Source organism: Mesoplodon densirostris, chromosome 16, assembly GCF_025265405.1.
Source record: "Mesoplodon densirostris isolate mMesDen1 chromosome 16, mMesDen1 primary haplotype, whole genome shotgun sequence".
In the NCBI taxonomy this organism is placed as follows: domain Eukaryota; kingdom Metazoa; phylum Chordata; class Mammalia; order Artiodactyla; family Ziphiidae; genus Mesoplodon; species Mesoplodon densirostris.
The window spans coordinates 55110165-55137064 of record NC_082676.1 but is presented as its reverse complement, the minus strand read 5'-3'; the positions used below and the strand labels follow the sequence as shown (position 1 = coordinate 55137064).

The window sequence follows — 26900 nt, the reverse complement described above, 5'->3', positions numbered from 1 at the left end:
TCTTTACATATTTTTAAGAGTTTGCCTTCTCAGGGATTAAGAGCCCAGCGGCCTAGGTCTGGCTGTCATTCTGGCTCACCACTTCCTCTGTGTTGTGCCTTATGCAGGATTCATGTACCGTCTGAGTGTCATTTTCCCCATCTTTAAAATGATGGTGCTGATCTAGGGCTCAGTGTCCTCTACAGGACTTCTACTAAGAGTTCTGCTGAAGAGCCCCAAAAGTCACCCAGACTCCCTGTTATCCAGTAGGTGGAGCTATGTGCCCATCTCCTTGCCAGAAAAATCTTAAGGCCTCAAAAGTAGATCTTACTATTTTAAACCTTGAGAATAATTAATCCCAGAGTCTTAATCTTCAGTGTAAAAGAACCTCAATAATTAGGTGTACCTGTAGATATGCCCCAGGCTGGTGTGAACTCTCTGGGCTAAGACAACTTGAGGAACAGACAGGAATGACCTCTTGGGACAGAGACAGCCGTGTTAACACACATGCTTTCTGGAATCTCCTCTGAGGAGTGCCGTGAGCAAGGAGTTAGAGGTGGGCCCAAAAATAACAGTTTAGAAAGAAACTTAGTGAATATTGAAATGGTAAGACAGTTTTCTTTGAGGGAGGAGAGAGAAAAACAATATACAGATGGATAAATAAGAATATAGTTATAGAACTTATCACCCAGAGAAGTTGTACTGTTGGGAGGGATACACACACACACATATATTTTCATGCTTAAGGAATACTTATACACATTTATAATAAAAATATATAGGTTAAGTTTTTCTCTTTCAGAATACTAGTAGTATAAAGTATATTAAAATTTTTATGAGCAAACCAGTTCTGTGAAATACAGTTACAAAACCAACATTATGGCCATACATTTGCCACAGGCCCTAAAACCTTTGGCTCTTGATGGGAGCTAAACAACACACTTTGTAATTCCACAGGAAGAAGTTCTCACCTCTGCCTGACAAAGCAGAAAACAGCTTCTCAGAAGGGGGCAGATTTTAAATGAGGCCTTGCAAGGATTTGGAGAAATTTTCAGAAAAGTGGAAAATTGAGTGTGGCCACAGCACGTGCACAGCCCTTCAGTTAGGATGGAAAAGGGGCCAGGTAGTAAGAAGGTTGACATGCCAGCCAAAGATGAGGATTTTACCCCCAAAAGAAGAGCCAGTGAGTGTAGGAGGGACTCGATTGCGGGGGGTGTGTGTGCGTCTGTGTGTGTGTGTCTGTGTCGACAGGCAGGTAGGCGCAGGTAGACCGCAGTGGCAATTTTCCAGTGATGGGTAGTGAGGAGCCAGATCAGAACGGCAGACCACAGGTCCCGACCCAGGAGGTGTGTCTGAGACGTGTGAGCGCTGAGGGCTCCCTTTACCTAAGTTTCAAAAATAAATGAAGGCAAAACCAAGCATTATTTTTGTGCAGAGGCTGGGGGCAGTGGGAAGAAAGGGGAAAGTTTAATTTGGAACATATTAACTTTGAGATGTCCCAGGTGTGTGTAAACGTTACAAGTGTGGCTTTGGCACCTGGGAGCAAGGCTGGAAGAGAGAGGTGGGCTTGGCAGCTATGAGCTAAAGAGCCCTGAGAGCAGATGAGGAGAATCATACTGAGCTTTCCCACAGCGCACTGTCCCTGCTGCTGTCCACAACAGAGACCACTGACGCTGGGGAATCGCAGCCTGTGGGCCACACCCAGCCCCGCCCGTGTCTGTAGGTGGAGCTGTCCTGAGCCACGCACACTCACTCTCCTCCGGGCCGCAGGGCAGGGCAAGCAGTTACAGCAGGTGCTGCACAGCGCCCGGCCCTAAACTATATGCTCTGTGGCTTTCATAGAAAACATTTGCCAACCCCTGTTCTATTTATTTATTTATTTATTTGGCTGCACTTCAGCTCAGTAGTTGGGCGCTAGAGCACAGGCTTCAGTAGTTGTGGCGCACGGGCTTAGTGGCTCCGCGGCATGTGGGATCTTCCCGGACCAGGGCTCCAACCCATGGCCCCTGTATTGGCAGGTGGATTCTTAACCACTGCACCGCCGGGGAAGTTCCGAACCCCTGTTCTAAAATGTGGTTTTCTTTATTAGGAAGAGCAGAAGAACAAATTGATGGGCAAATATTTATTCATTACAGGTTTTCACAAACTCAGCATCCAATACAGTTCTTCCGTATCAGAGACCACCCGCTCCAGCGGTGCAGCAGCCCTTTATCAACAAGACAAACAGCAGCATCCTTCAACCCAGAAGCACGCCACTTCCGTCCCTGCAGAATGGCCCCAACCCTCCCAACAAGGTAACCCAGCCCACGGGGCAGCTGTGCCGGCACATACAGGGCGCAGGTTCATCCCAGAGCCCCGGGCTTCGGGCCTGGACGGCCGAGTGTCGGCATTAACGGGGGGAAACAGCCCAAAGTCCCGGGATAGTACTTGTTCCGGGGCAGCTTAGCCGTCAGCACAATGGGGGTGGCCCGGCCCGCTGGCGCCTCAGCCTCACCACCCAGGATCCCCGGGAGGCCAGCCTGCCGCCGGGCTGACTCTCCTCCTCTGTCTGCCGCAGCCCGGCTCGCCCCCTCCGCCCCAGCAGTTTGCGGTCCAGCACTCTCTGTTTGGGAGCCCGGTCCCCAAGACGAAAGACCCTCCCCGCTACGAGGAAGCCATCAAGCAGACGCGCAGTGCCCAGTCTTCCCTTCCAGAGGTAAGGAGGCCGCAGCTCTGATGTGGTGGGTCCTCTTCAGCTTGAAGCCCCGGTCTAAGATGGACTGGCCTCAAGAGAGACACAAGTTTCATGACTAGTAGCCTTGCTTGCCTTTTAAATGCTATTTAAAATCAAAATATCATTCACTTTGGAGACTCCCAGCGGTTTTCAGCAGCCATATAACCTGTAGTTCCTATTTACTCAGAATTTCAGTGTTTGTCTTTAACTTCTCCTGGGGGCCAGAGGCAGGTTGTGTTAGGGATAGATGTGTGTATATGTGACCAGGGCACGTATTTTATACAGGACCCTTTTCTAAAGCCACCATTTGTCAGGCCAGCATCAAACTGACCCTCTCCTGCCCGGATGGCCTTCCAGACTGCCCATCACCCTCTGCTCCAGCAGGCAGGCTCACGCAAGCAACTCTGCTCATATTTTGAGCAGATGCACTTCGGAAGGGATAGACTGAGGCCCTCCCGGCCCCACCATGTACTGATTCCCGCCTCATAACCGTGCGTCCCTCTCCTCTGAGCCTGCCTTGTTGCTTTGATAAGATAGGAGGAGCCGCATCTATTCCAGGGATGGAAAAAGGTAGAGCTCCTGCTTGTAAAAGCACCTGGCCTCCGGTGGGCGCCGAGAAACGACAGCCTCATCAGACCTTACCCTGAACGCTCCTCCTGGGCTCGCTGCCTATTTAAAGCTTAAAACTCAACTCACTTTCAAGAAAAAAACCCCGGCCTCACAAGAGGATGCAGGGAGTGAACCTGACGCCACTGCGTGGGTGCTGACAGTGGAGGGAGAGGTGTGCTGATCAGAGGTAGACCTTCTGCTCTCACAGCCACAGCAGGTGCCCCGGCAGAGTCGTGCTGCTTCCCTCGCTCCCACGGTCCCCATGCCACTCCCTGGGGCCGCCTCGTGCAGGGGGGTGTGCGGAGCCAAGGACTCGGCACTTCCTGCGCAAGTGGCAGCCATGCCGTGGCCACCTTGACCTATGTGGTCACCCCAGCAAGCAGCTGCAGACACTGCTCCATGGCGGCCAGGGTGCCTGGTGTGGCACACTCACACTGGGCATGCAGGATGCCCGGGCAGACGGCCTCCTCGAGGAAGCAGACCGTTTCCACGTGCTTCTTCACATCCACTTACTGCCGAAGGAAGGTGACTAATTGTAAGATGTTCCTTTAGTTCCAGACTCAGCCAGGGCCCCTATATGTGAGGAAAAGCCACATTTCAGAACTAGGTTTAGATATTTGCAAAAAGAATTGAAACAAATGGTGCTGGCCTAGGCTGTGCTCCCCTTGGTCCATCCAGAAGGAACATATCTTCAAGAAGATCCTTCCAAATCTGGCTCTCATGTGTAGGTTACTCTGTACCATTTCCTTCACCAGTGTGATGACAACAAAGAATCCTCCTCTCACCTTAACCTAAGAGAGCTGATTGGAATCCCTGCCCTTTGTCTGTCTCTGGTTCATGCATACAGACTGAGGGAGTCAAGTTCTGTTTGGATGAGGAGCTAGCTGTGGTTCCCCTTTATATACCACTGAGCATCAAAGTCCAGGGATGCTGAGGTTTTTAACATACATTTACTCGGACTTCCAATTCCACTACTGGCTAATAAGTAAGGCCCTACCAGTTCAGTCTTCCCACAGATAACAGTTACAAAGCCTGGTCATAACACAAAAAGCAATTCTATGAAGTCATTGAAGAGTGACTAGAAAGAGTCATATTCTGATGAGGAGTCTGCACTGAGAGGAAGGGAGTCAGATGGCATGAGTTCCCTCTTTCTGCTGCTTTTACTCTGGGGTCAAGCTAAGTGGTGAGGTTACTGGTAGAAAAACCACAGCCTTTATGCCGTGGGAAACCAGAGGACTGGTTCTTTGCCTTCTGGGTTGCTCTCAACTGAGAGAGGAGATGCCCAGATTCTGTCTGCCCACATCTCTGGCTGACCCCTAAGCCACATAGGTAGAGAGTAGAGTCATAGCAGATCAGCTAAAGACAAAAGATCTGACCTGAGGTTGGAACTTCTGCCCAAGAAACATTCTGAGGTTCAAGTCCAACCCAAGGTAACCGCCTCCTAAAACAAAAGAAACCATTCATCTGAGAAAAATGACAGAATACAGTCTCCACGATTTGATATCCATGACAGCCGTTCATAACTCGGCAATGTACAAAGAATCAGGAAAATGTGACCCTTTCTCAAGGGAAAAAGGCAATCAGCTAAGACCAACCCCCAGCTGATTTGAATGTTAGAATTTGCACACAAAGATTTTAAAACAACTATTATAACTATCCTCAATAATGTAAAAGAAAATATACCTGTAATGAAGGAAAAGATAAAGAATGTAAGCAGATATAGAAATGCTTTTTTTTTAATGAATGGAAATTCTAAGACTGAAAATTACAGTATCTGAAATGAAAAAAATTATAGATGATCTTAGCAGAATGGAGATGGCAGAGGTAAAAAAGTGAACTTGAAGAAAGATCAATAGAATTTATCCAATCTGAATAACAGAGGAAAAAAAAGATTTTAACTCATTATTGACCATGGGATTTTTGCAGAAATTAATGTCTGTGGCTGGCAATTTTTATTTTGGCCAGCCAAAAATTAATTCTGTTATTTCACTAACAAACACTTTGTGGGTTATTACATTCAGCATTTACACCTGACACACCTGTAAAGTCTTCTAATTTTCATGAAATGTTGTCTTCAATCTGCTCTTCTGTAGAAGCAAAGGAGCATTCTCTAGCACCATGAGTTTCATTTTCACTTTCCGTATCAGTATCAATCACTACGGTTTTTTGTCTTTTTGTTGGTCTTATAGTCACATCATCTGAATCAGAACTGTATTCTGAAGAACTATCAGAACTTCTGAGACGCTAGTATATATGTTGCTCAGACAATCAGAGAAAGTATCTGCGTAAAATTCACTGAAAAACTCTTCACTCAAAAGTTCGCGATGCGTCATTTTTGAAAATTTTACGTTTATGATAGACACAAGGTTGGAACAAAAACCTAACAGAGGAAGAAATGTGAATGATAAGGACAATCATAAGTTGTATAATGAACCCTTGGTCAATTTTAAGCTCTAACAACTTCGCACAGTGATATTAATTGTATCACTCTCTAAAAATGTATTAATACGTCTCCAGTCAATAATGTTCGGTTAACAAAAGATGTGTTAATACATCTCCGGTCAATAATGTGTTAAAAAAGGTGAACAGAGCCTCAGAGACCTGTTATTTAACATCAAACAGTCTAACATGGGTATGATAGGAGTCCCAGGAGAGGAGAGAAAGGAATGAGGCAGGTAAAATATTTTAAGAAATACTGGTCAGTTTTTTTACAGATATGATGAAAGACAAGTTTACAGCTTTGAGATGCTCAATGAACACCAAATGGGATAAACAGAAGGCCTCATCATATCCCAGTCAAATTGCTGGAAGCCAAATTTAAAGACCAAATCTTGAAAGCATCAAGAGCAAAGCAGTACAATACACACAGGGTAACAACTGCCGTTGACCCTTTAACAACCACCTTTGACCCTTGAACAACACAGGTTTAAACTGCACGGGTCCATTATACACAGATTTGTTTCAATAAATACACAGTACAGTACTATACAATCCGTGGTTGGCTAGAACCATGGATATGGAGGGCCAACTATAAAGTTACACATGGGGCTTCCCTGGTGGCACAGTGGTTAAGAATCCTCCTGCCAATGCAGGGGACATGGGTTCGAGCCCTGGGCCGGGAAGATCCCATATGCCACGGAGCAACTAAGCCTGTGCACTACAACTACTGAGCCTGTGCTCTAGAGCCCACATGCTGCAACTACTGAAGCCTGCGCACCTAGAACCCATACTCTGCAACAAGAGAAGCCACCACAGTGAGAAGCCCATGCACCACAACGAAGCGTAGCCCCTACTTGCCGCAACTAGAGAAAGCCCACGTGCAGCAACGAAGACCCAACACAACCAAAAATATATTTTAAAAAATTAAGTTATACATGGATTTTCAACTCTTGAGGGTGGTGGGCAGTGCCCCTAACCCTCATGTTGTTCAAGGGTCAACTGTATTTGATTTATGGCTGACTTTCCATCAGAAACTATGGAAGCATGAAAAGAATGGAACATCTTTAAAGTTCTTGTGGGGGGGTGGTGCCACTGTCAACCCACAATTCTATATCAATTAAAAATATCCTTTAAGAATGAAAGTGAAGTAGAGAGAATTTCAGATAAGGAAAAATTAAGAATTCATTACTAGAAAACCTGCATTATAAGAAATGACACTGTCTTGAGGGGCTTATAAAATATATAGCTATAATACTTAAAATAACTAATAAAGGGGCTTCCCTGGTGGCGCAGTGGTTCAGAGTCCACCTGCCGATGCAGGGGACATGGGTTCATGCCCCGGTCCGGGAGGATCCCACATGCTGCGGAGCAGCTGGGCCCGTGAGCCATGGCCACTGGGCCTGCGCATCTGGACCCTGTGCTCCGCAGTGGGGGAGGCCACAACAGTGAGAGGCCTGCGTAACCACCCCCCCCCAAAAAAAAAAAAACTAATAAGGATGGAGGAAATAAATGGATCTTTATGTTTACCAGGGTTTTATATTTTATATGGAATGGTACATTAAGTAGCCTATGAAAAATTTAGGGTGTATATTGTATACCTACAGTAATAACTAAAGAAGTATCACTTTTTAAAAATAGAAAAATTAAGTTAGAATTCAAAAAAAATCAATCTTTTTGAAGGCCAAGAAAGGATGAACAAAACACAGGACAAATAGAAACAAATAATAAAATGGTAAATCCAAACTTAACCATATCAGTGATTATACAAGACATACTAGTGAAGTAAACAATACAATTAAAATGCAGAAATTGGGCTTCCCTGGTGGCGCAGTGGTTGAGAGTCCACCTGCCGATGCAGGGAACACGGGTTCGTGCCCCGGTCCGGGAGGATCCCACATGCCACGGAGCGGCTGGGCCCGTGAGCCATGGCCGCTGGGCCTGCGCATCCAGAGCCTGTGCTCTGCAATGGGTGAGGCCACAGCAGTGAGAGGCCCACGTAACGCAAAAAAAAAAAAAAAAAAAGCAGAAATTTTCAGAATGCATAAAAAAATAGAACCAACTGTATGCTGTGAGGTGGTTTTAGTGGTTTTAAGATACACCTGCAGTGGGCTTCCCTGGTGGCGCAGTGGTTGAGAGTCCGCCTGCCGATGCAGGGAACACGGGTTCGTGCCCCGGTCCGGGAGGATCCCACATGCCGCGGAGCGGCTGGGCCCGTGAGCCATGGCTGCTGGGCCTGCGCATCCAGAGCCTGTGCTCTGCAATGGGAGAGGCCACAGCAGTGAGAGGCCCACGTAACGCAAAAAAAAAAAAAAAAAGCAGAAATTTTCAGAATGGATAAAAAAATAGACCCAACTGTATGCTGTGAGGTGGTTTTAGTGGTTTTAAGATACACCTGCAGTGGGCTTCCCTGGTGGCGCAGTGGTTGAGAGTCCACCTGCCGACACAGGGGACACGGGTTCGTGCCCCGGTCCGGGAAGATCCCAAATGCCGTGGAGTGGCTGGGCCCGTGAACCATGGCCGCTGACCCTGCGCATCTGGAGCCTGTGCTCCACAGCGGGAGAGGCCACAACAGTGAGAGGCCCGCGTACCACAAAAACAAAAAAAAGATACATCTGCAAATTCTTTGACATCCCTCCCTGGGCTGAACTTAGTGACTTGCTTCTAACATATAGAATTGGCAGAAGAGATGGTGTGTGGCTTCTGAAACTAGGTCATAAAAGCCACCCCGCTTGCGCTCTTTTGGACTGCTGGCTGTGGGGAGCATGCCGTGTGGACCGTCCAGCAGCGCTCTGCAGAGGCCCATGTGAAGAGGAACTGAGGCCTCCCATCAACCACCACCACCTTGTCAGTCATGAAGTGAGTCACCTTTACAAGGACATTCTCCAGCCTTGAGATGGCTGTAGCCCAGCCAGCATCTTGACTACCACATCCTATAAGACCCCACGCCAGAACTATCCATCTAAACCATTCCTAACTTCCTGACCCTCAGAAACTGTGAGAGAAAATCACTGTTTAGTGTTTTAAGCCACTAAGTTTTTTTGGACTAATTTGTAATACAGCAATAGATAACTAATATGCATCTACAAGAGGCATACTTTAAATACAAAGACACAGGTTGAAAGTAAGTGATTGGAAAAAGATATACCATGCAAACAGTATGCATGAGAATTTCTGGAGTAAGCAGAAGATTGGAACAGACATTTCGTCAAAGATACACAGATGACAAGCACATGAAAAGATGCTCAACATCATTAGTCATTAGGGAAATGCACATTAAAACCACAATGCAATACCACTACTCACCTGTTAGATGTCTAAAATTAAAATGACTGACCATACCAAGTGTTGATGAGAATGGAGAACAACTGGAAATATCCATTGCTGTGGAAATATAAAACAATATGATCACTTTGGAAAACAGCCATCTCTTAGAAAGTTGAACATACACCTGCCCTATGATTCTGGCATCCCACTCCTGAATATTTACCCAAGAGAAAAGAAAGCATGTGTCTATACAAAGACTTGTACACAAATGTTCACAGCAACTTTATTTGTAATAGCCAAAAAATGCCAACAATCCAAACAAACTGTGATATTTCCATACAATGGAATACTTCTCAGCAATAAAAAGGAATGAATTGTTCCTCAGCTGTACTCTACAACATGGTTAAACCTCAAATTTATTATGTTGAATGCAAGAAGCTTCCTCTACCCTCCCCTTGCTAAAGAAAGTACATACTGTATGACTCCATTTATATAAAACTCTAGAAAACATAAATTCATCTGTAATCAAGGAAAGCAGATCACTGGGTTGCCTGGGGATGAAAGGAACATTGCAAAAGAGCATGAGGAAACTTTAGGGGAAACGGATGTGTTCATTATCTTGATTGTGTTGATAGTTTTGTTGATGTATACATATGTCAAAACTTATCAAATTGTATACTTTATGTACGTGTAGTTTTTTGTATGTCAGGTAACTCTCAATAAAGCTGAAAAAATATAGTATGAGCACCTTTATACATACCTTATATTTTTACATAAATGCAAATGAATAAAGACATTTTTAAAAGAAAGTGTCAGAGGCCTCTCAAAATGCAACCAGTGATAGAAAATAAGTCAGCTGAGCTGGGTAAAAAAAAATCTTAGATTTTTACAATTTTTTCACCCCATTCTCGCTCTGTCAACTTAACCAGCTGTGACACATTGGGAAAATGGCATAATGTCTCAGGTGACCTCAGCATTTTCAAAATTATCAAATGATAGATTAGGCTAGATGTTCTGTAAGGTTTGTAGCGCTCCCAGTTGTCTAATGCTTCCAGGTTTGTACGAAAGAAAGCTAACGTATATTCTCCTTTGTTGTAGATTTCCAATGCACACAGTCAGCAGATGGACGACCTCTTTGACATCCTCATTAAAAGCGGAGGTGGGTCAAAGTCACATCAGACCCCACAGGGGTCTTATCACAAGTTCATGAAAGTTTTCCTCTAGAGCTCACAGCGTATCTGAGTAGTGAGAAACATATTCTTCTAATTCTACTTCAGTTTACTCTTTTAAATCTGTTAAATTTAGGTGATTAAAATGAAGGAAAAGCCATTGTTTCACTATAACACAATAATTTAATAGACTTAGCAATAGATGTATGCCTGCTGAAAAAGATAGACTACCTCAAAATAACACAGAAGAACCAGACTTAAAGACCACACTGAAAAACTTCAAAACTTGCTCCACGTAAATGTTGTGATGGGATAAAAATTCATTGTGCATTAGTTTCATAAAACCTAGTTACCTAGCTTGGGCTCTAGTAACTTTATTAAAATTCAAAGGCAAGCACTTTCTACATATGATTGAAAATCTTAGATTTTTACAATTTGTCATCTTAAAAAGGGATAAGGGACATTAACCACAAGAAAAAAAAATCAAGGATCTCTCTGCCTCAGCTTACATATCTTTAAAAATAAGTATAAAATCAGTATTTCAAAACTTCAGATGCTATTTTGGAATATTTTTAAAGTATTCTCAAATTACGTTGGTGAAAGAGTTTTATTCAGGTTTTTAAAGTGATCAAAATTCCTCCATTCATAGCAGGTTCTATTTGATTTTGAAGTTAATGATTTTGTAATGTTTGACAAACATAGAAAATTCTTCATATTTGACTATAGATCTACATGTGCAAATAGCATTTTCTTTTTAAACTCATGATGTATATCTAAACTATGGAAATTAAAGAAATAGATATACCATGGCCTGAATTCAAGGTTAAAAAAATAATAAAATGCTTTTTGCCAAATCTGGTGAAAATACTTTTTGAAATGATTAAAAAGAATAATGTTTACAGCCTAAACTTGGAAATTAAAATATGACAAAGTCACAGTAACAAAATAACAATTGAGTTATTTTCTAAAAGGGATGATTTTTTATGGCAAAGTATCCAATAAGTATATTATTTTATCTTATTGTATACTAATACCAGTAATAATGAGAATAGAAATTTAAATAGTTGATTGTAAACTAATTATTTAGATTGCACTTTCAGCTTTCAGAACAATTCTAGAGATGACAACAGATAATGAAGAGCAGCATAACTGTCCTAAAAACACAGGCAGTGCACAGTCTGCAGTTCACATATAGCAGTCAGATTGTAAGTTCTTTCTCTCACTTATTCATGCATCCCAATCACTGAATTGTAAGAGTGATTATTAAATACATGTTTCCTAGTGTATCTGCATATAAATGAAACCAGTCAAATACTCATAAGAAAGTAAAAAGGATACTTTATTCAAATGTATGTAGCTAAGTGAACACATCTATAGCAGATGGTCCGTTAATTTGCTACTTGATCTGGCAAGGAATAACATGTAATTAATGCTTATTAAGACATTTACCAAATCCTCAAGATTTTATATGAACTCAGAAAATGAGACAAAGAAAAGAAAAATAAGGTAATCCACCTCATCTTGGAAAAGATGTGTTAGCTTTAACTCAGAAATGACATAAGAGAACATTGTCTCTTTTAAGGACTTTATATAGAATGTAAATGGCTAAATTCAGCACACAGTTCAACTATAATGATAAAAAAAGAATATAATTAGAGCTTTCATAATATTAAGGATGTACTTCATGAAGCCTGTACAAACTCAGGGTATCCACTTTGACATTCACTGTAAGGGTGGTGTGCCGCTGTAATAGCAGATTCAAGGTAGAGGGTAAGACAGGAGCCTGTCTTCAGCCTGGAATGACTTAGAATAAGAAAAGGATCAAATAATCTAAAATCATTGATTCCCACCTGGTGGTAGAGACTGCTTTTAATGCTTACTCTTACTAAAAAGAATTGAAAGCATATCAGAACGTTATCAGCTTAAATGTTTATCTATTTAACTAAAATATCCGTCCTCCTAAAGGTTATCCAGGACCGTACCCAACCAACAGCATCCTCTTCCTAACTCTAAGATGGACTGTGTATAAGTCATCACAAAAATACAAAATAATTGCCCTGGTAATGAATAAAAAACGTTTAAATAGTACCAAATCATTGTTAATTACTTCAATTATTTTGCAGAGATTTCCCTCCCTGTAAAAGAAGAACCTTCTCCTATTTCCAAAATGAGACCAGTGACAGCCAGCATCACCACAATGCCAGTCAGCACAGTGGTGTCCCGGCCACCACCCCAAGTCCAAATGGCACCACCCATATCCTTAGAACCTATGAGCAGTTTATCTGCCAGCTTAGAGAACCAACTAGAAGCATTCTTGGATGGAACTTTGCCTTCAGCCAGTGAAATTGCTCCACTGCAAAGCAGCAGCGAGGACAGGGAGCCCTTCTCCCTGATAGAGGATCTCCAGAACGACCTGCTGAGTCACTCAGGCGTGCTGGACCACTCACACTCACCCATGGAAACTTCCGAGGCCCAGTTTGCTGCAAGTACTCCCTGCCTGTCCCTTGACCTTTCTGACTCGAACCTGGACAACATGGAGTGGTTAGACATTACCATGCCCGGCACGTCATCGGGACTCACTCCCCTCAGCGCCACTGCTCCGAGCATGTTCTCTGCCGACTTCCTAGACCCACAGGACCTACCACTGCCATGGGACTAACGGCACAGATTTCTCATCCCAGATTCCATGAGGGTCAAGAAGATGAAGATGATTGGAGAAGGTCAGTTTTTAGAGACAGATCCATAGTTGCATCATTGCAATTATAATATGTTGTCACAGAAAGAATGGAGGGATGGTCAGAGGCTGGAAACCAAGTTTGAAAACATTTCATTGCATCCAGCAGTGAATGTCTACGATTTAATATAGCACAGAGCCTTCTGAAAAAAACACTACTCCAAGAAGACTTATGTATTTCTCCAGACTTCATTAAAGAATGAAAGGTACCTTTAGATAAAAACATGAAGCAGAGTGATGTGTGCAGGGCGGTGATACCAGGGCCTCTGGTCATCAGCTACATTTAAACCTCTGTGGTCACTTTGAGACCCTCAATAAAAGGCAAACGGCTCCGCTCAAAAAGAAGGGAGGTGAGAGACCACTGCACAGGGTATTTCCTAGAAATAGCCTGAGCCCAGCCCAAGATGCAGCAGGGGTCAAGGGCAGTGGTCAGCACCAGCCAGTTCAGTGACAGCTTCCCACTGAAGACTTTTTGGTTCCATTCAGAAACCAATGTAATTTTTTTGTGTGTTATAGTTTATTTTGTGATTTTTGGGAATCTTTAGATCTCCAAATTTAAATTGAAATGGAAGATCTTCCACCATAACCAGACAGTGTCTACAAAAGACTGTCATAAACAATCCACTGTAAGAAGTCAGGTGTATTGATAACACTGAAAATTCTATTTGCAGCCCTCTGGGTTGATTAGGTTGATTTTAATGTGTATCTTAGATATCTGTATGTGTGCTCTGACATTGTGATGTGTACAGCCTACACTGGAGTAAGGCATTAGGTACCCAGTGGTCCTACTTCTTGTAATAACTCAAATATTTCTGGAGTACTTGAGCCACATGTATTTCCGTATTTAAAGAATTGCTGACTAACTTTCAGGTAACCAGACCCATCTCAAAGAACCAAGAAAAGGCTTTAGCATAAAATATATTTCTGAGCTGGTGAGTTGCAAAGAGAAGGCAAGGGAGAAGTCTGTCATCAACCTAGGACATTCCTACAACGGTTACAGGTGAGACAGAGGCGCCAGGTTGGCCAGTGGACCCAGCCCTGGCCGTCCTCTTCTCTGTCGCTTATCCCTGGTTACTGTTTTACAGGCTTGTAACTGGATGTCATACCTGAGCTCTCACTATATCATCAAGCTGAAGATGGAAAAACTGGAGGTTTTATTAGTAGTTTTTTATATAGAAAAAAGATTTGTTGAGTAGTTTCATAATTTTCTAAAATGCCAACTATCACAGGATTTCCAAGATTATTTCAATCAAGCTAGTCGTTTAAGTAAGTATATGATAAAATATAAATAACTGAAAAAAACCCACCTGAAATCTACCCCAAAGTGTGGAGGTTTTTATTATATAACATCATTGTGCTCTCCACCTCACCTTGTATAAACCCTACGTATGGTCAGGTGTTCTCTCGGTTGTTAAATGGTGAAAGTTGCCTCTTGCAAGTCACTGTGGGAACCTGACCCACTACTTGGAAAGAGTCTGTGAATCATTTCTGGGTTTGTGTTTTGCCTAAGAACTGGTCTTACTGTATATTTTTATTTCAGTTTGTAAATTTTACTACATGTAAGAAAAGTCCATTTTCCCAGTATTCAGTTGCCCACAACCCTCGAGCCCTCAGTTGAAAGCCCTCCCAACTGGAAAGTGCTTCTGGATGATTCAAGCAGAGGCACAGTGTGGTCTGCAGTAGGTACTTCGAGTGTTTAGCAATTGGTAATCCAACATGTGGGAACCAGTAACCGTTAACCACAGCGCCGCCATCTGACCAAGCCCAGTGGGACAGTTAACGTCCTGGGCATGACGTGCATCTCGAGTCAGTTCCTTTCAGAGGGCCTGTGGCCAGGGGCAGGGCTATTGACCCGGGAAGGTACTTTTCTTCGGGGAAGTCTGGGCCCTGGGTTTTTGTCTGGGGCTTCTGTGGTCCACACTTAGACTCTGAGCATCATCTTCATTCAGATTTAAATGGCTTTTATTAAATTAGCACCAAATACCAGTGAGTCAGCAGGAGGCAACTGAACAGCTAGTGGTGCTGGTTCCTGTTGAGTGACTCTGTTTCCATCATCCCGAGTTGTGTACATAGATTGTTCTCTAGCCCTCAGCTCCCCTTAGTGCTTTTTTAAAATAGATTTGAAACATGCCACAGGAAGGTTGCTCTCCAAAAATACACACTGCATTGCAAAGAACGCCATCTCATGAGCCTGGTCTCTCGACTACACATTGCTGAAGTGCCCACTTCACATGTGTGTTCAGACCTTCACGTACCAGCATTTCCTTTAAAGGCAGGCAAGGGGCGTCTAGTATTGACTCTGCCAGCCACCTACTCGCAGCATTCCACCCGGCCCTCCGTCCTGGCTTGAGTAGCCAGCTGGGCCTCTGTGACACCAGTGCTGCTCACCAGGGTCTCAGCTAATGTTCCAGGTGAGAGTGAGGACACAGACCGTGCGCAGCGTGTGACATGACCAAAGGTGACATTCTGTGATCACAGCCCCTCTGCCCTAACTCAGTGAACGTGATGGTAAGCGCAATGGGAAAGGCGTGTGTTTACCAAAGAGGGTGATTTGGGGTTTGAGGTGAGCTTCACAGCCCTTTAAACAGAGGGCAGAAGCGCTGGTTGGATTTTCAGGTGTTCATGTGTGTGGGGTTTAGAAGTGGTGCTGTTGTGCACCATCCTGCAGAACAGTATACTGCCAAGCAGGAAACCAACTCCTAGAAACATTATCTCATATCCAGTCTTATTTCCTAAATATTCCTGAAACACAGGAGTATCAAGCTTCCCCTGCTAGTGTATATAGGTATCACATCTCGTCATTAAGGATGGGAGGAATAGAAGGTACACCGAAGCTTCAGGCATATGTGGTCATCTTGTACATTTCAGCAAAGCATGTACTAGGAAACCTCTTAGGACAGTGTGAGTGGTTCACGTTCTAGTGTTTTTCCTGAAATGTGCAATCTACTGTATAGCACCTGCCACATATTTGTACATAGATGTAGTCTGAATTCATGGAACTTCTTGCTCAGATACTATTTGTGTTTGTTTTATATGAATATTTTTATGGCACAAAAGAGATCTTACTTAAAATCTTTTTACAAACTGCACGGTTGTGTGATCCCTGGAAGTGCCATTTCAGAATCGTGGCAAAGGCAGTGTGGTGTCGCCCCCCCAGGCTGCCACCTGTAGAGGGCACCGTCACAAACTGTGCAGTCCGTGGACCCCGAGTGATGATGGATCAGGAGTGTTACCCATTTTGTCACCAAAGCTGACTCAGGCTTCCTCTACCCCAGATCAACCCAGATCATTCCAGGCCACACAGCTTTCTCCAGAGTCCTTTCGCAATTCCCAAGCTGAAACCAGCCACAACAGTGCCGGGTCCGTCCCTTTACTGTCCACAAACAGCCTTTGCCCGGGTTTCCGCCACACCCTCACGCTGTTTCTGGGGCCCATCTGGTGGCTCCTGCCATGAGCCAGGTGGAGGGTGGCAGCCAGGGGCTGTTTCAAAAACTTCCAAGAGACTAGCTGTCAGTGTCCACCAGCAGAGCCACCCGGGGCTCCACAGCAGGTTCGCAAATAGCCCTCTGCGTGTCGCCATCCGTCACCACCACATCAGTCCCGACCACTGGCACCGGAGCAAGACACCAGGCAAAGTGTCCCCTGCCTGGAGGCCACAAAATTAGCCCACACTCTCAAAGAACACTAACTGGAAGGTCGGAGTTATTATCAAGGAACACAGCTCACAAGTGCAGAAATGTGTATTTGGAGAGCATCCTAACTGCATTTCAGCGCATCTTTTAAGTGGTTTCAGTCAAAACTGGAAAATAACAATTAATACGTAGTCATTCTTGTTCCTGGTTCAAACCTTTGATAACTTGCTTATTCAGCGATGTTTCTGAGCTACGTTTTTACTTGTGAAGTGACTGCATGGCAATAAGCAGGTCTATGTTTGTCCCCATTCACCCTTTCTTGCAGTATTTGAGGAAATGCATCATTGCAAAGGGTTTCTACCTGAAATCTCTGATTTGAGGCCTGTAATTCAAAAAGCTGCACATGTTTACAAAAGAGCTCTTCCCCTCCACACAAACACGTTGCTCTGTGAATCATTGGAAAATGTCACGATTCTGTGACAAGAGGATGGCAATCTCGGACCTGCAAGGTGCTGTCTGGAATCAAATAAAACATGTCATTGGCGATCTCAACCTGGCTGTCGTGTTCAACAGAGCTTTGTGCCAACTACTAAGACAAAGCTTTAACCAAGTTCATAGAATCACCGAGACTCATAACGATTACCTCTCCACATTATGCTGTAAGGAAACTTGCTGATTTAGGAGGAGGAGGAAGCATTTAGGAAAGGGTTTAGTTGCTACCAAAAGCACTTAACCTTGAATAACTAATAGTAATGCAAACTTGCTTCAGTGGAACCAAAGGCATTGCCAAGTATTTGCCAAAAGGAGGCACTTTTTATTTAAAATTTGAGACTAATGAGATCTCAAAAATCAGTCCCAAAAAGGTATTATCCATTTAAGGTTATAATTTTCACAAAGATGTAGATATTTCTCTATTGTTTTCATGTAAAATAGTATAGATTTGTTTTGTTGGGTTAAGAATAATACGTATTTAGCAGTAATACAGAGTTTTTTCCTTTCTACGTACAAATTAGTTTTCTTCTCTTGCTTGCAATAGAAATGAGATGTGATAGGTGTTTCTCTTCTTATTTTCATTGTCACATTATGTCTTAGCATCTCACTCTATGAAAAAAAGGAGAAAGATACCAATCTGCAGAGCCCTGCTTATCAAAGCACTAGTTTAATAAACAAAAAACTATGGCAATCGGGGGTCCATTCATGTATTGCCTTTATGTTGTTTTTTAAAAGAAAAACCATGATGCCTTTGTATTTGCTGTTTGCACCCCTGAAATCAATTCCATATCATGTTTGAATGCCATACATTTTGCACATGTACTGTACATAGGTAATGCATACTGTATTTTTATATGTGTGCACATTTATCATCAGATCTTTTTGTACATAGTGGCCGTATTGTAGCTGATCGGGAAATGTTTGATATCAGCAATTTTGCATTTTTGTGTCTCAAATAAAAACATTTTGATGTACTATGATTCTTGCTATGCAGAGGAAAGACCACATGCTATGGGGTCAGGAGAGCTGAGGGGGGCGGGCGGGGAGGAGACACTGCCTTCAGAGCAAGCCTTACAGCAGTCACCAGACACAACAAGCGGGTGTGCTGAGGCAGGTTTTGTGAATCACACATCCGGTGCACACCTCCCCTCCCCCAGGTCCAGGATCGTGGGATACAAAATAGAAACAGGTACCTAACTGAACTTGACCATGACAAGATTTGACACCAAAACCATGTGCATTCTCCCACAATCATAAGGAAACCCCGAATGAGAGATGTGGTGAAGGCTGTGGTCCCCCGGGGGTGGGTGTGTACACACATGCCTGGGGAAAACTGGCTCTCGCTTTGACAGTAATAAATGAGCCACCAACAAGATTCCCAAAAGACCCAGGTAATCCCTCAGTTCAGCCACATTTCAGAAGCAACTATTTATATGAGGTGCTTTTATAGACCAAAAGAAATGGTCTTTAGAATTCAGTTTATTTTAGTAAGATGGCATTTGATTTTCAACCCAGAAGCCCATGGTTAAAATAGAGTTTTGATGACATAAAACAGTAATGGGTAAACCTGACTAACAGCCAAAACTTTCATATCAATATCTGACTATGAAAGTGGGTGTCGTATCACCCTCAGAGAGGGAGAAAAGAAAGATCACTGGTTACTTAACTACAACAAAATGTTCATCATCCGCTACCTTTAGGGACCAAGGGAGCAGCCTCAACAGACCGGTAAGTAGATGATGCTTCCAACGAACTAAGACATTTGTAACATCACATGTTACCAGCCAAGATCCTTCCCTTGGGGAGAGAAAGAGAAAGTGCCCCAGGCAGTCCCAGGAATGAGCAAGGGACAGAGCTGGGAGCTTTAGGGAAGGTGCTGGAAGAGATGCGTTAGGATGTGCAAAGGACATTCCAAACAGAAAACTACTTGGGGGAGGTCAGAGTAAAGCGAGAGATTTTGGCTGAGGCCCTGCTCTGTGCCAGGCCGAGGGCTAGGTGCCGGAGTTGGGCTGAAGGACAGAATCTGGCCAAGAAGTGCTGGGAAACAAAGTCTGGAAGCGTCGACAGCAGAGCATTTAAGAATCCCAGACCTCAAGGGGCTTAAGACTCTTCTGGAGATAATTCTGTTTCCTTTGGGTAATACAGGCCTTCGAAAGCCTTTTAGATAGTGGACACAGTCACCATTTAGCACCTTTGTAATCCTCTGCAGCACACTTGCTCTAGAGTCGACAGGACTACAAAAGCACTTGTAAGCACAGACACACCCACACACTTGGTGATGGCTGGAAATGAATGACACCTAGGAAAGACCAGCTTCAGGACAGATGTAAACTACATGTCACCAACAATTTTATGTGCCACATAACCGTCTTGAAGATTTCCCAAGTCACCTAACGACCATTCCTTTGCCCCTCCTTCCACAAATAGCTTCCCTTTCTGATGGATATTAACTTTCAGAAAGAAACCCCATTTGGACATCCTGGCTATCTCTTCTGCTAATTTTTATGACCAGTTATTAAAACTAAACCCACAGTGTATACTTAGACAAAACATGAGGCCACTAATCAACTGTCTGACTGCCCCTCATGGAAATGACCGTGTGACAGATCATTCCAGGAGGAAGCTGCTGACATGGCCCTGTGGGCGGTAACCACAGTGCGTACTCACCCTTCTCCCCACGTCCCTGGTACACAGCGCCAAGGCCCAGGAATGCAAGTGGAGACAGGTTAATAGAAACAGCAGCAAATGTAATAGATGCTGCTAAATGCCAGGCCCTGTGCCAAACACTTTATGTATAAAACCCTCGTTTAATAAGTCTACGAGCAAGGAACTCTTCCTATCCCCATTTAATAGATGTGGCAACTAAGGACAGAGAAGGGAAATGTCTTGCCCGAAATTACAAAGAAAGCAGAGTGTGGATGTGAGACCAAGCTTCTGACATCCCAGAGCCCGGATCATTTCTGTAGACTCGGTACATTCACTCCAACGTCTTTGTTCAGATACGTGACAAAACCAATTGATTATAGCAGACTTAGTTCATGTCAATCATGAGGTTCACCCCAACTGGGCGTCTCTCAAGTCTCCTCAATCTCACACATTTTACAAAGTAGCTACTCACACGGATGGTTAATAGCATCCACAGTACAGCTTGTACTAGGTTAACTCCAACCAGAACCTGGGTTACAAGACTAGGGCATCTTAAGTGAAGCCCAAGCCCACAGGTGGGGCCACACACAACGACTCACAAAACTACCTACCTGGGCTGGGTACCTGGAGCCACTTGAGCACACCCAAAAACCCAGCATTCATAGAGCAATTTTACAATATCTAGTAAAGTTGAAGATACAAACTCTGCAACTCAACTTTTTTGATACTCATCCTTGAGAAACACATGCCCACAGGCAATCACGTGCAAGAATTAACACGAAAGCATAGTTTACAAAGCAAACACTGAAAACGACCTGTATGCCTTTCATTTTGCGAACATTTAAACATAGCAATTTACACAAATGAACTAAATCTAATGTGCCAATGTAAATCAATCTCAAAATGCTGAGGGAAAGAAAAGTGCAGAATGAAGCCTACATAATTCAAGTAACATTTTAAATCAACAATGCTGTTCACTTTTTTATATAAAATATGAAAATATGGGTGGTAAGGACTCATGTCAATACCAAGATTCAAGATACTTGTGGAAAGAAAAGGAATTAGATTGCAGGAATTAAAGTAGGCTTCAATTAATATTGAAGGTTTTATTTATTTTTTCTATTTATTTCTTTAGTAATTCTATAGCCATCTAGCAAAATATTAACACTTGTTTACTGGCAGTTGATTTCTTTATTCTACCTATTCTTTTCTGTGAGTTGGAAATAGTTCCTATTTAAAAAAAAAAAAAAAAAAAAAAAAGGGCTTCCCTGGCAGTCCAGTGGTTAAGACTCTGACCTTCCACTCTAGCGGGTGCAGGTTCAAACCCTGGTCAGGGAACAAGGATCCTGCATGCCATACGGCACGGCAAAAAAAAAAAAAAAAAAAAAAAAAAACCTTAAAAAGAAAAAGAATTACACAGGAATACATTGAACAACTGCATGCCAATAAATTAGTTAACTTAGATAAAATACACAAATGCCTACACAAACTACCAAAAATTGACTCAAGAAGAAGGAAAAGCTGAAAGCTTTTCCTTTAAGATGAGGAACAAGACAAGGATGCCCACTCTTACCACTTATTCAACATAGCATTGGAAGTCCTAGGCAGAGAAATTAGGTAAGAAAAAGAAATAAAAGTCATCTATATTGGGAAGGAAGAAGTACAACTGTCACTATTTGCAGATGACATGTTATTATATAGAGAATACCCTAAAGAGTCCACCAAAAAGTATTAGAACTAATAAATTCAGTAAAGTTGCAGGATATAAAAGTAATATACAAAAATATGTTGCATTTCTCTACACCAATAATGAACTATGAGAAAGAAAATTAAGAAAATAATCCTGTTTAGAATTTCATAAAAAAGAATAAAATAATGGGTTGGCCAAAAAGTTCGTTCTGTAAGGTGTTACTGAAAAACCCGAACGAACTTTTTGGCCAGCCTAATACTTCGGAATAAATTTAATAAATTTAACTAAGTCCATGCGCCACAACTACTGAGCCTGCGTGTTGCAACTACTGAAGCCCGTGTGCCTAAAGCCCATGCTCCGCAACAAGAGAAGCCACCACAATGAGAAGCCTGTGCACGGCAACAAAGAGTAGCCCCCACTCGCCACAACTAGAGAAAGCCCATGAGCAGCAACAAAGACCCAACGCAGCCAAAAATAAAATTTTAAAAATAAACAAATTTAACCGAGGGGGTGAGAGACCTGTATACTGAAAACTATAAGACACTGATGAAAGAAACTGAAGACACAAATAAATGGAAAGATATTCCGTGCTCATGGACTTGAAGAATTAATATTGTTAAAATGTCCATACTACCCAAAGCAATCTACAGGTACAATTCTGATCAAAATTCCAATGGCATCTTTCATGGAAATAGAACAAACAATCCTCAAATTTGTATGGAACCACAAAAGATCTCCAAATAGCCAAAGCAATTTTGAGAGAAAAGAACAAATCTGGAAGCACATCACATTTCCTGTTTTCAAACTATACTCCAAAGCTATAGTAATCCAAACAGTATGGTATTGGCATAGAAACAGATACATAGGGGAGTTTCTGGTGGCCTAGTGGTTAGAATTATGGGCTTTCACTGCCACAGCCCTGGTTCAATCCCTGGTCAGGGAACTGAGATCCCACAAGCTGTGCAACACAGCCAAAAAACAACAACAACAAAACACAGACACAGATCAATGGAACAGAATAGAAAGCCCAGAAATAAACCCACACATATATGGTCAACTAATCTATGACAAAAGAGCCAAGAATATACAGTGGAGGGAAAGACAGTCTTCAATAAATGTTACTGGAAAAACTCAATATCCACATGCACAAGAATGAAACTGGACCCTCACCTCATCTGGCACCACACACAAAAATTAACTCAAAATGATTAAAGTCTTAAATGTCAGTCCTGAAACCATAAAACTCCAAGAAGAAAACAGAGGAAAAGCTCCTTGACATGGGCCTTGGCAATGATTTTTTAGATATACCAAAAGCACAGGAAACAAAAGCAAAAATAAACAAGTGGAACTCCATCAAACTAAAAACCTTCTGCACAGCAAAGGAAACAATCAAAAAAATGAAAAGGCAACCTACAGAATAGAAAATATTTACAAACCATATATCTGATAAGGGGTTAATATGCAAATCATACAACTCAATAGCAAAACCAAAAACAAATATGGGCAGGGCTTCCCTGGTGGTGCAGTGTTTGAGAGTCTGCCTGCCGATGCAGGGGACACGGGTTCATGACCCGGTCTGGGAGGATCCCACATGCTGCGGAGCAGCTGGGCCCGTGAGCCATGGCCACTGAGCCTGCGCGTCCAGAGCCTGTGCTCCGCAGCGGGAGAGGCCACAATGGTGAGAGGCCTGCGTACCGCAAAAAAAAAAAAAAAAAAAAAAATGGGCAAAGGATATGAATAGACATTTTTTCCAAAGAAGACATACAGGCATACTTTGTTTTACTGTGCTTTGCTTTGTTGCACTTCACAGATACTGCATTTTTTTACAAATTGAATATCTGTGGCAACCCTATGTCAAGCAAATCTATGGGTACCATTTTTCCAACAGCATTTGCTCATTTCATGTCTGTATGTCACATTTTGGTAATTCTCAAAATATTTCAAACTTTTTCATTATTATTGTTGTTACAGTGATCTGTGATCAGCAATCTTTGACTTTACTACTACAACTCACTGAAGGTTGAGATGATGGTTAGCATTTTTAGCAATAAGTATTTTTAAGGAATGTACATTGTTTTTAAGTGTACATAATGCTATTGTACACTTAATAGACTACAGTATAGTGTAAACATAACTTTTATATGCACTGGGAAACCAAAACACTCACATGACTCACTTTACTTACTTTGCAGTGGTCTGCGACTGAACCTGCAATACTTTTAAGGTATACCTGTACAAATGGCCTATGGGTATATGAAAAGCTGCTCAACATCACTAATCATCAGGGAAATGCAAATGAAAACAACAATGGGATATTAACTCATACCTGTTAGGATAGCTCTTATCAAAAAGAGATAACAAGTGTTGATGAGGATGTGGAGAAAAGGGAAACACTGTGTACTGTTGGTGGAAATGTAAATTAGTACAGCCTTTATGGAAAATAGTATGGAGGTTCCTCAAAAAATTAAAAATAGGACTACCATATGGTCTGGCCATCCCACTTCTGGGTATATATCCAGAGGAAATGAAATCAGTATCTCAAAGAGATATCTTCACTTCCATGTTCATTGCAGCATTATTTACAATAGCCAAGATACAGAAACAACCTAAATGTCCATCTACAGATGAATGGATAAAGAAAATATGATACACACACATGCAAGAATATTATTCACTCTTATAAAAGAAGGAAATCCTGCCATCTGTGACAACATGGATAAAACCCAAGAGCATTATACTAAGTGAAATAAGTCAAACAGAAAAAGACAAATACTGTACATGATCTCACTTATATGTGGACTCTAAAAAGGCCAAACTCACAGAAACAGAGAGTAGAGTGGTGCCTATCAGGGGCAGGGTAAGGAATGGCACGCTATTGGTCAAAGGGAACAAACTTCCAGTTATAACATGAATAACCTCCGGGGACCTAACGTACAGTATGGTGAAAACAGCTAACAATACTGTATTGTATTGTACTGAAATTTGCTAAGATAGTAGATCTTAAGTATTTTCATCACACACCAAAAAAAAAATTGGTAAGTATGTGGGTAATAGATGTGATAATTAGCTTGTCTATGGTTATCCTTTCACAGTGTGTAGGTATATCAAAATATACCTTACATATATACAGTTGATTATACCTCAATAAAGCTGGGGGAAAAAAGGAAAAAGTGCTGAATGAAAAAAACTGTCAACCAAAAATTCTATATACAACAAAGTGTCCTTCAAAAGTGAGGAAGAAATTAATACATTCCAAGACAAAAGCTAAAGGAGTTATCACCATTAGACCTGCCCTGCAAGAAATGCTAAAGGGACTCCTTCAAGTTGAAATGAAAGGATGCTAGAGAGTAACTCAAAGTCCTATGAAAAATAAGGTTCTCTGGTAAAGGTAAATATATGGACAAGTAAAAACCTGTATTATTGTCACTTTGGATCTTAACTCCACTTTTTATTCTTTCATAGGATTTAAAAGAGAAAAGCATAAAAATACTTCTAAATCTATATTAGTGGGTACATAACATGTAATGATGTAATTTGTGATGTCAATAACGAAGGTGGGTGTAGAGGAGCTGTACAGAAGTAGCAGTTTTGTATGTGAGCAAAGTTACATAGTTACCAGTGTAAATAGACTGTTATAACTTTAGGATGTTAAATGTAACCACTGCAAACAAAATACATGGAGAAGATACACAAAGGAAAATGAGAAGGGAGGAGATTGGTTCAAGATGGAGGAGTACACGGACATGCTCTCACTCCCTCTTGTGAGAGCACCGGAATCACAACTAACTGCTGAACAATCATCGACACAAAGACACTGGAACTCACCAAAAAAGATACCCCACATCCAAAGACAAAGGAGAAGCCACAGTGAGATGGTAGGAGGGGTGCAATCACAATAAAATCAAATCCCATAAATGCTGGGTGGATGACTCACAAATTGGAGAACAATTATACCACAGAAGTCCACCCACTGGAGTGAAGGTTCTGAGCCCCATGTCAGGCTTCCCAACCTGGGGGTCCGGCAACAGAAGGAGGAACTCCTAGACAATCAGACTTTGAAGGCTAGTGGGATTTGATTACAGGACTTCGACAGGACTGGGGGAAACAGAGACTCCACTCTTGGAAGGCACACACGAAGTAGTGTGCGCATCGGGACCCAGGGGAAGGAGCGGTGACCCCATAGGAGACTGAACCAGACCTACCAGCTAGTGTTGGAGGGTCTCCTGCAGAGGCGGGGGGAGGCTGTGTCTCACTGTGAGGACAAGGACACTGGCAGCAGAAGTTCTAGGAAGCACTCCTTGGCGTCAGCCCTCCCAGAGTCCGCCATTAGCCCCACCAAAGAGCCCAGGTAGGTTCCAGTGTTGGGTCACCTCAGGCCAAACAACCAACAGGGAGGGAACCCAGCCCCACCCATCAGCAGACAAGAGGATTAAAGTTTTACTGAGCTCTGCCCACCAGAGCAACAGCCAGCTCTACCCACCACCAGCCCCTCCCACCAGGAAACTTGTACAAACCTCTTAGATAGCCTCATCCACCAGAGGGCAGAAAGCAGAAGAACTACAAGACAAGAAGAACTACAATCCTGCAGCCTGTGGAACAAAAACCATATTCACAGAAAGACAGACAAGATGAAAAGGCAGAGGGCTATGTACCAGATGAAGGAACAAGATAAAACCCCAGAAAAACAACTAAATGAAGTGGAGATAGGCAACCTTCCAGAAAAAGAATTCAGAATAATGATAGTGAAGATGATCCAGGGCCTCGGAAAAAGAATGGAGGCAAAGATGGAGAAGATGCAAGAAATGTTTAACAAAGACCTAGAAGAATTAAAGAACAAACAAACAGAGATGAACAATACAATAAGTGAAATGAAAAATACACTAGAAGGAATCAATAGCAGAATAACTGAGGCAGAAGAACGGATGAGTGACCTGGAAGACAGAATGGTGGAATTCACTGCTGTGGAACAGAATAAAGAAAAAAGAATGAAGAGAAAAGACGACAGCCTAAGAGACCTCTGGGACAACATTAAACACAACAACATTCGCATTATAGGGGTCCCAGAAGGAGAAGAGAGGGAGAAAGGACCTGAGAAAATATATGAAGAGATTAGAGTCGAAAACTTCCCTAACATGGGAAAGGAAATAGCCACCCAAGTCCAGGAAGCACAGCGAGTCCCATACAGGATAAACCCAAGGAGAAACACACCGAGACACACAGCAATCAAATTGGCAAAAAATAAAGATGAAGAAAAATTATTGAAAGCAGCAAGGAAAAAATGACAAATAACATACAAGGGAACTCCCATAAGGTTAACAGCTGATTTCTCAGCAGAAACTCTACAAGCCAGAAGGGAGTGGCATGACATTTTAAAGTGATGAAAGGGAACAACCTACAACCAAGATTACTCTACCTGACAAGGATCTCATTCAGATTCAATGGCGAAATCAAAAGCTTTACAGACAAGCAAAAGCTAAGAGAATTCAGCACCACCAAACCAGCTCTACAACAAATGCTAAAGGAACTTCTCTAA

At 42.5% G+C, this 26900-nt stretch overlaps 1 protein-coding gene across 9 annotated transcripts in view; it reads left to right on the top strand.

The window, feature by feature from the left end:
* Nucleotides 1-17977, top strand: part of MRTFB (myocardin related transcription factor B) — a 208566-nt gene extending 190589 nt beyond the window's left edge. For all 9 annotated transcript variants that reach the window (XM_060120108.1, XM_060120106.1, XM_060120107.1 and 6 more), the window contains 4 exons: nt 2115-2273; nt 2537-2674; nt 10103-10163; nt 12297-17977. In XM_060120108.1, coding sequence (XP_059976091.1) covers nt 2115-2273; nt 2537-2674; nt 10103-10163; nt 12297-12832 — 894 coding nt within the window. In that variant the 3' untranslated portion in view covers nt 12833-17977. The remainder of the gene's footprint in view (nt 1-2114; nt 2274-2536; nt 2675-10102; nt 10164-12296) is intronic.
* Nucleotides 17978-26900: the final 8923 nt, after the last annotated feature.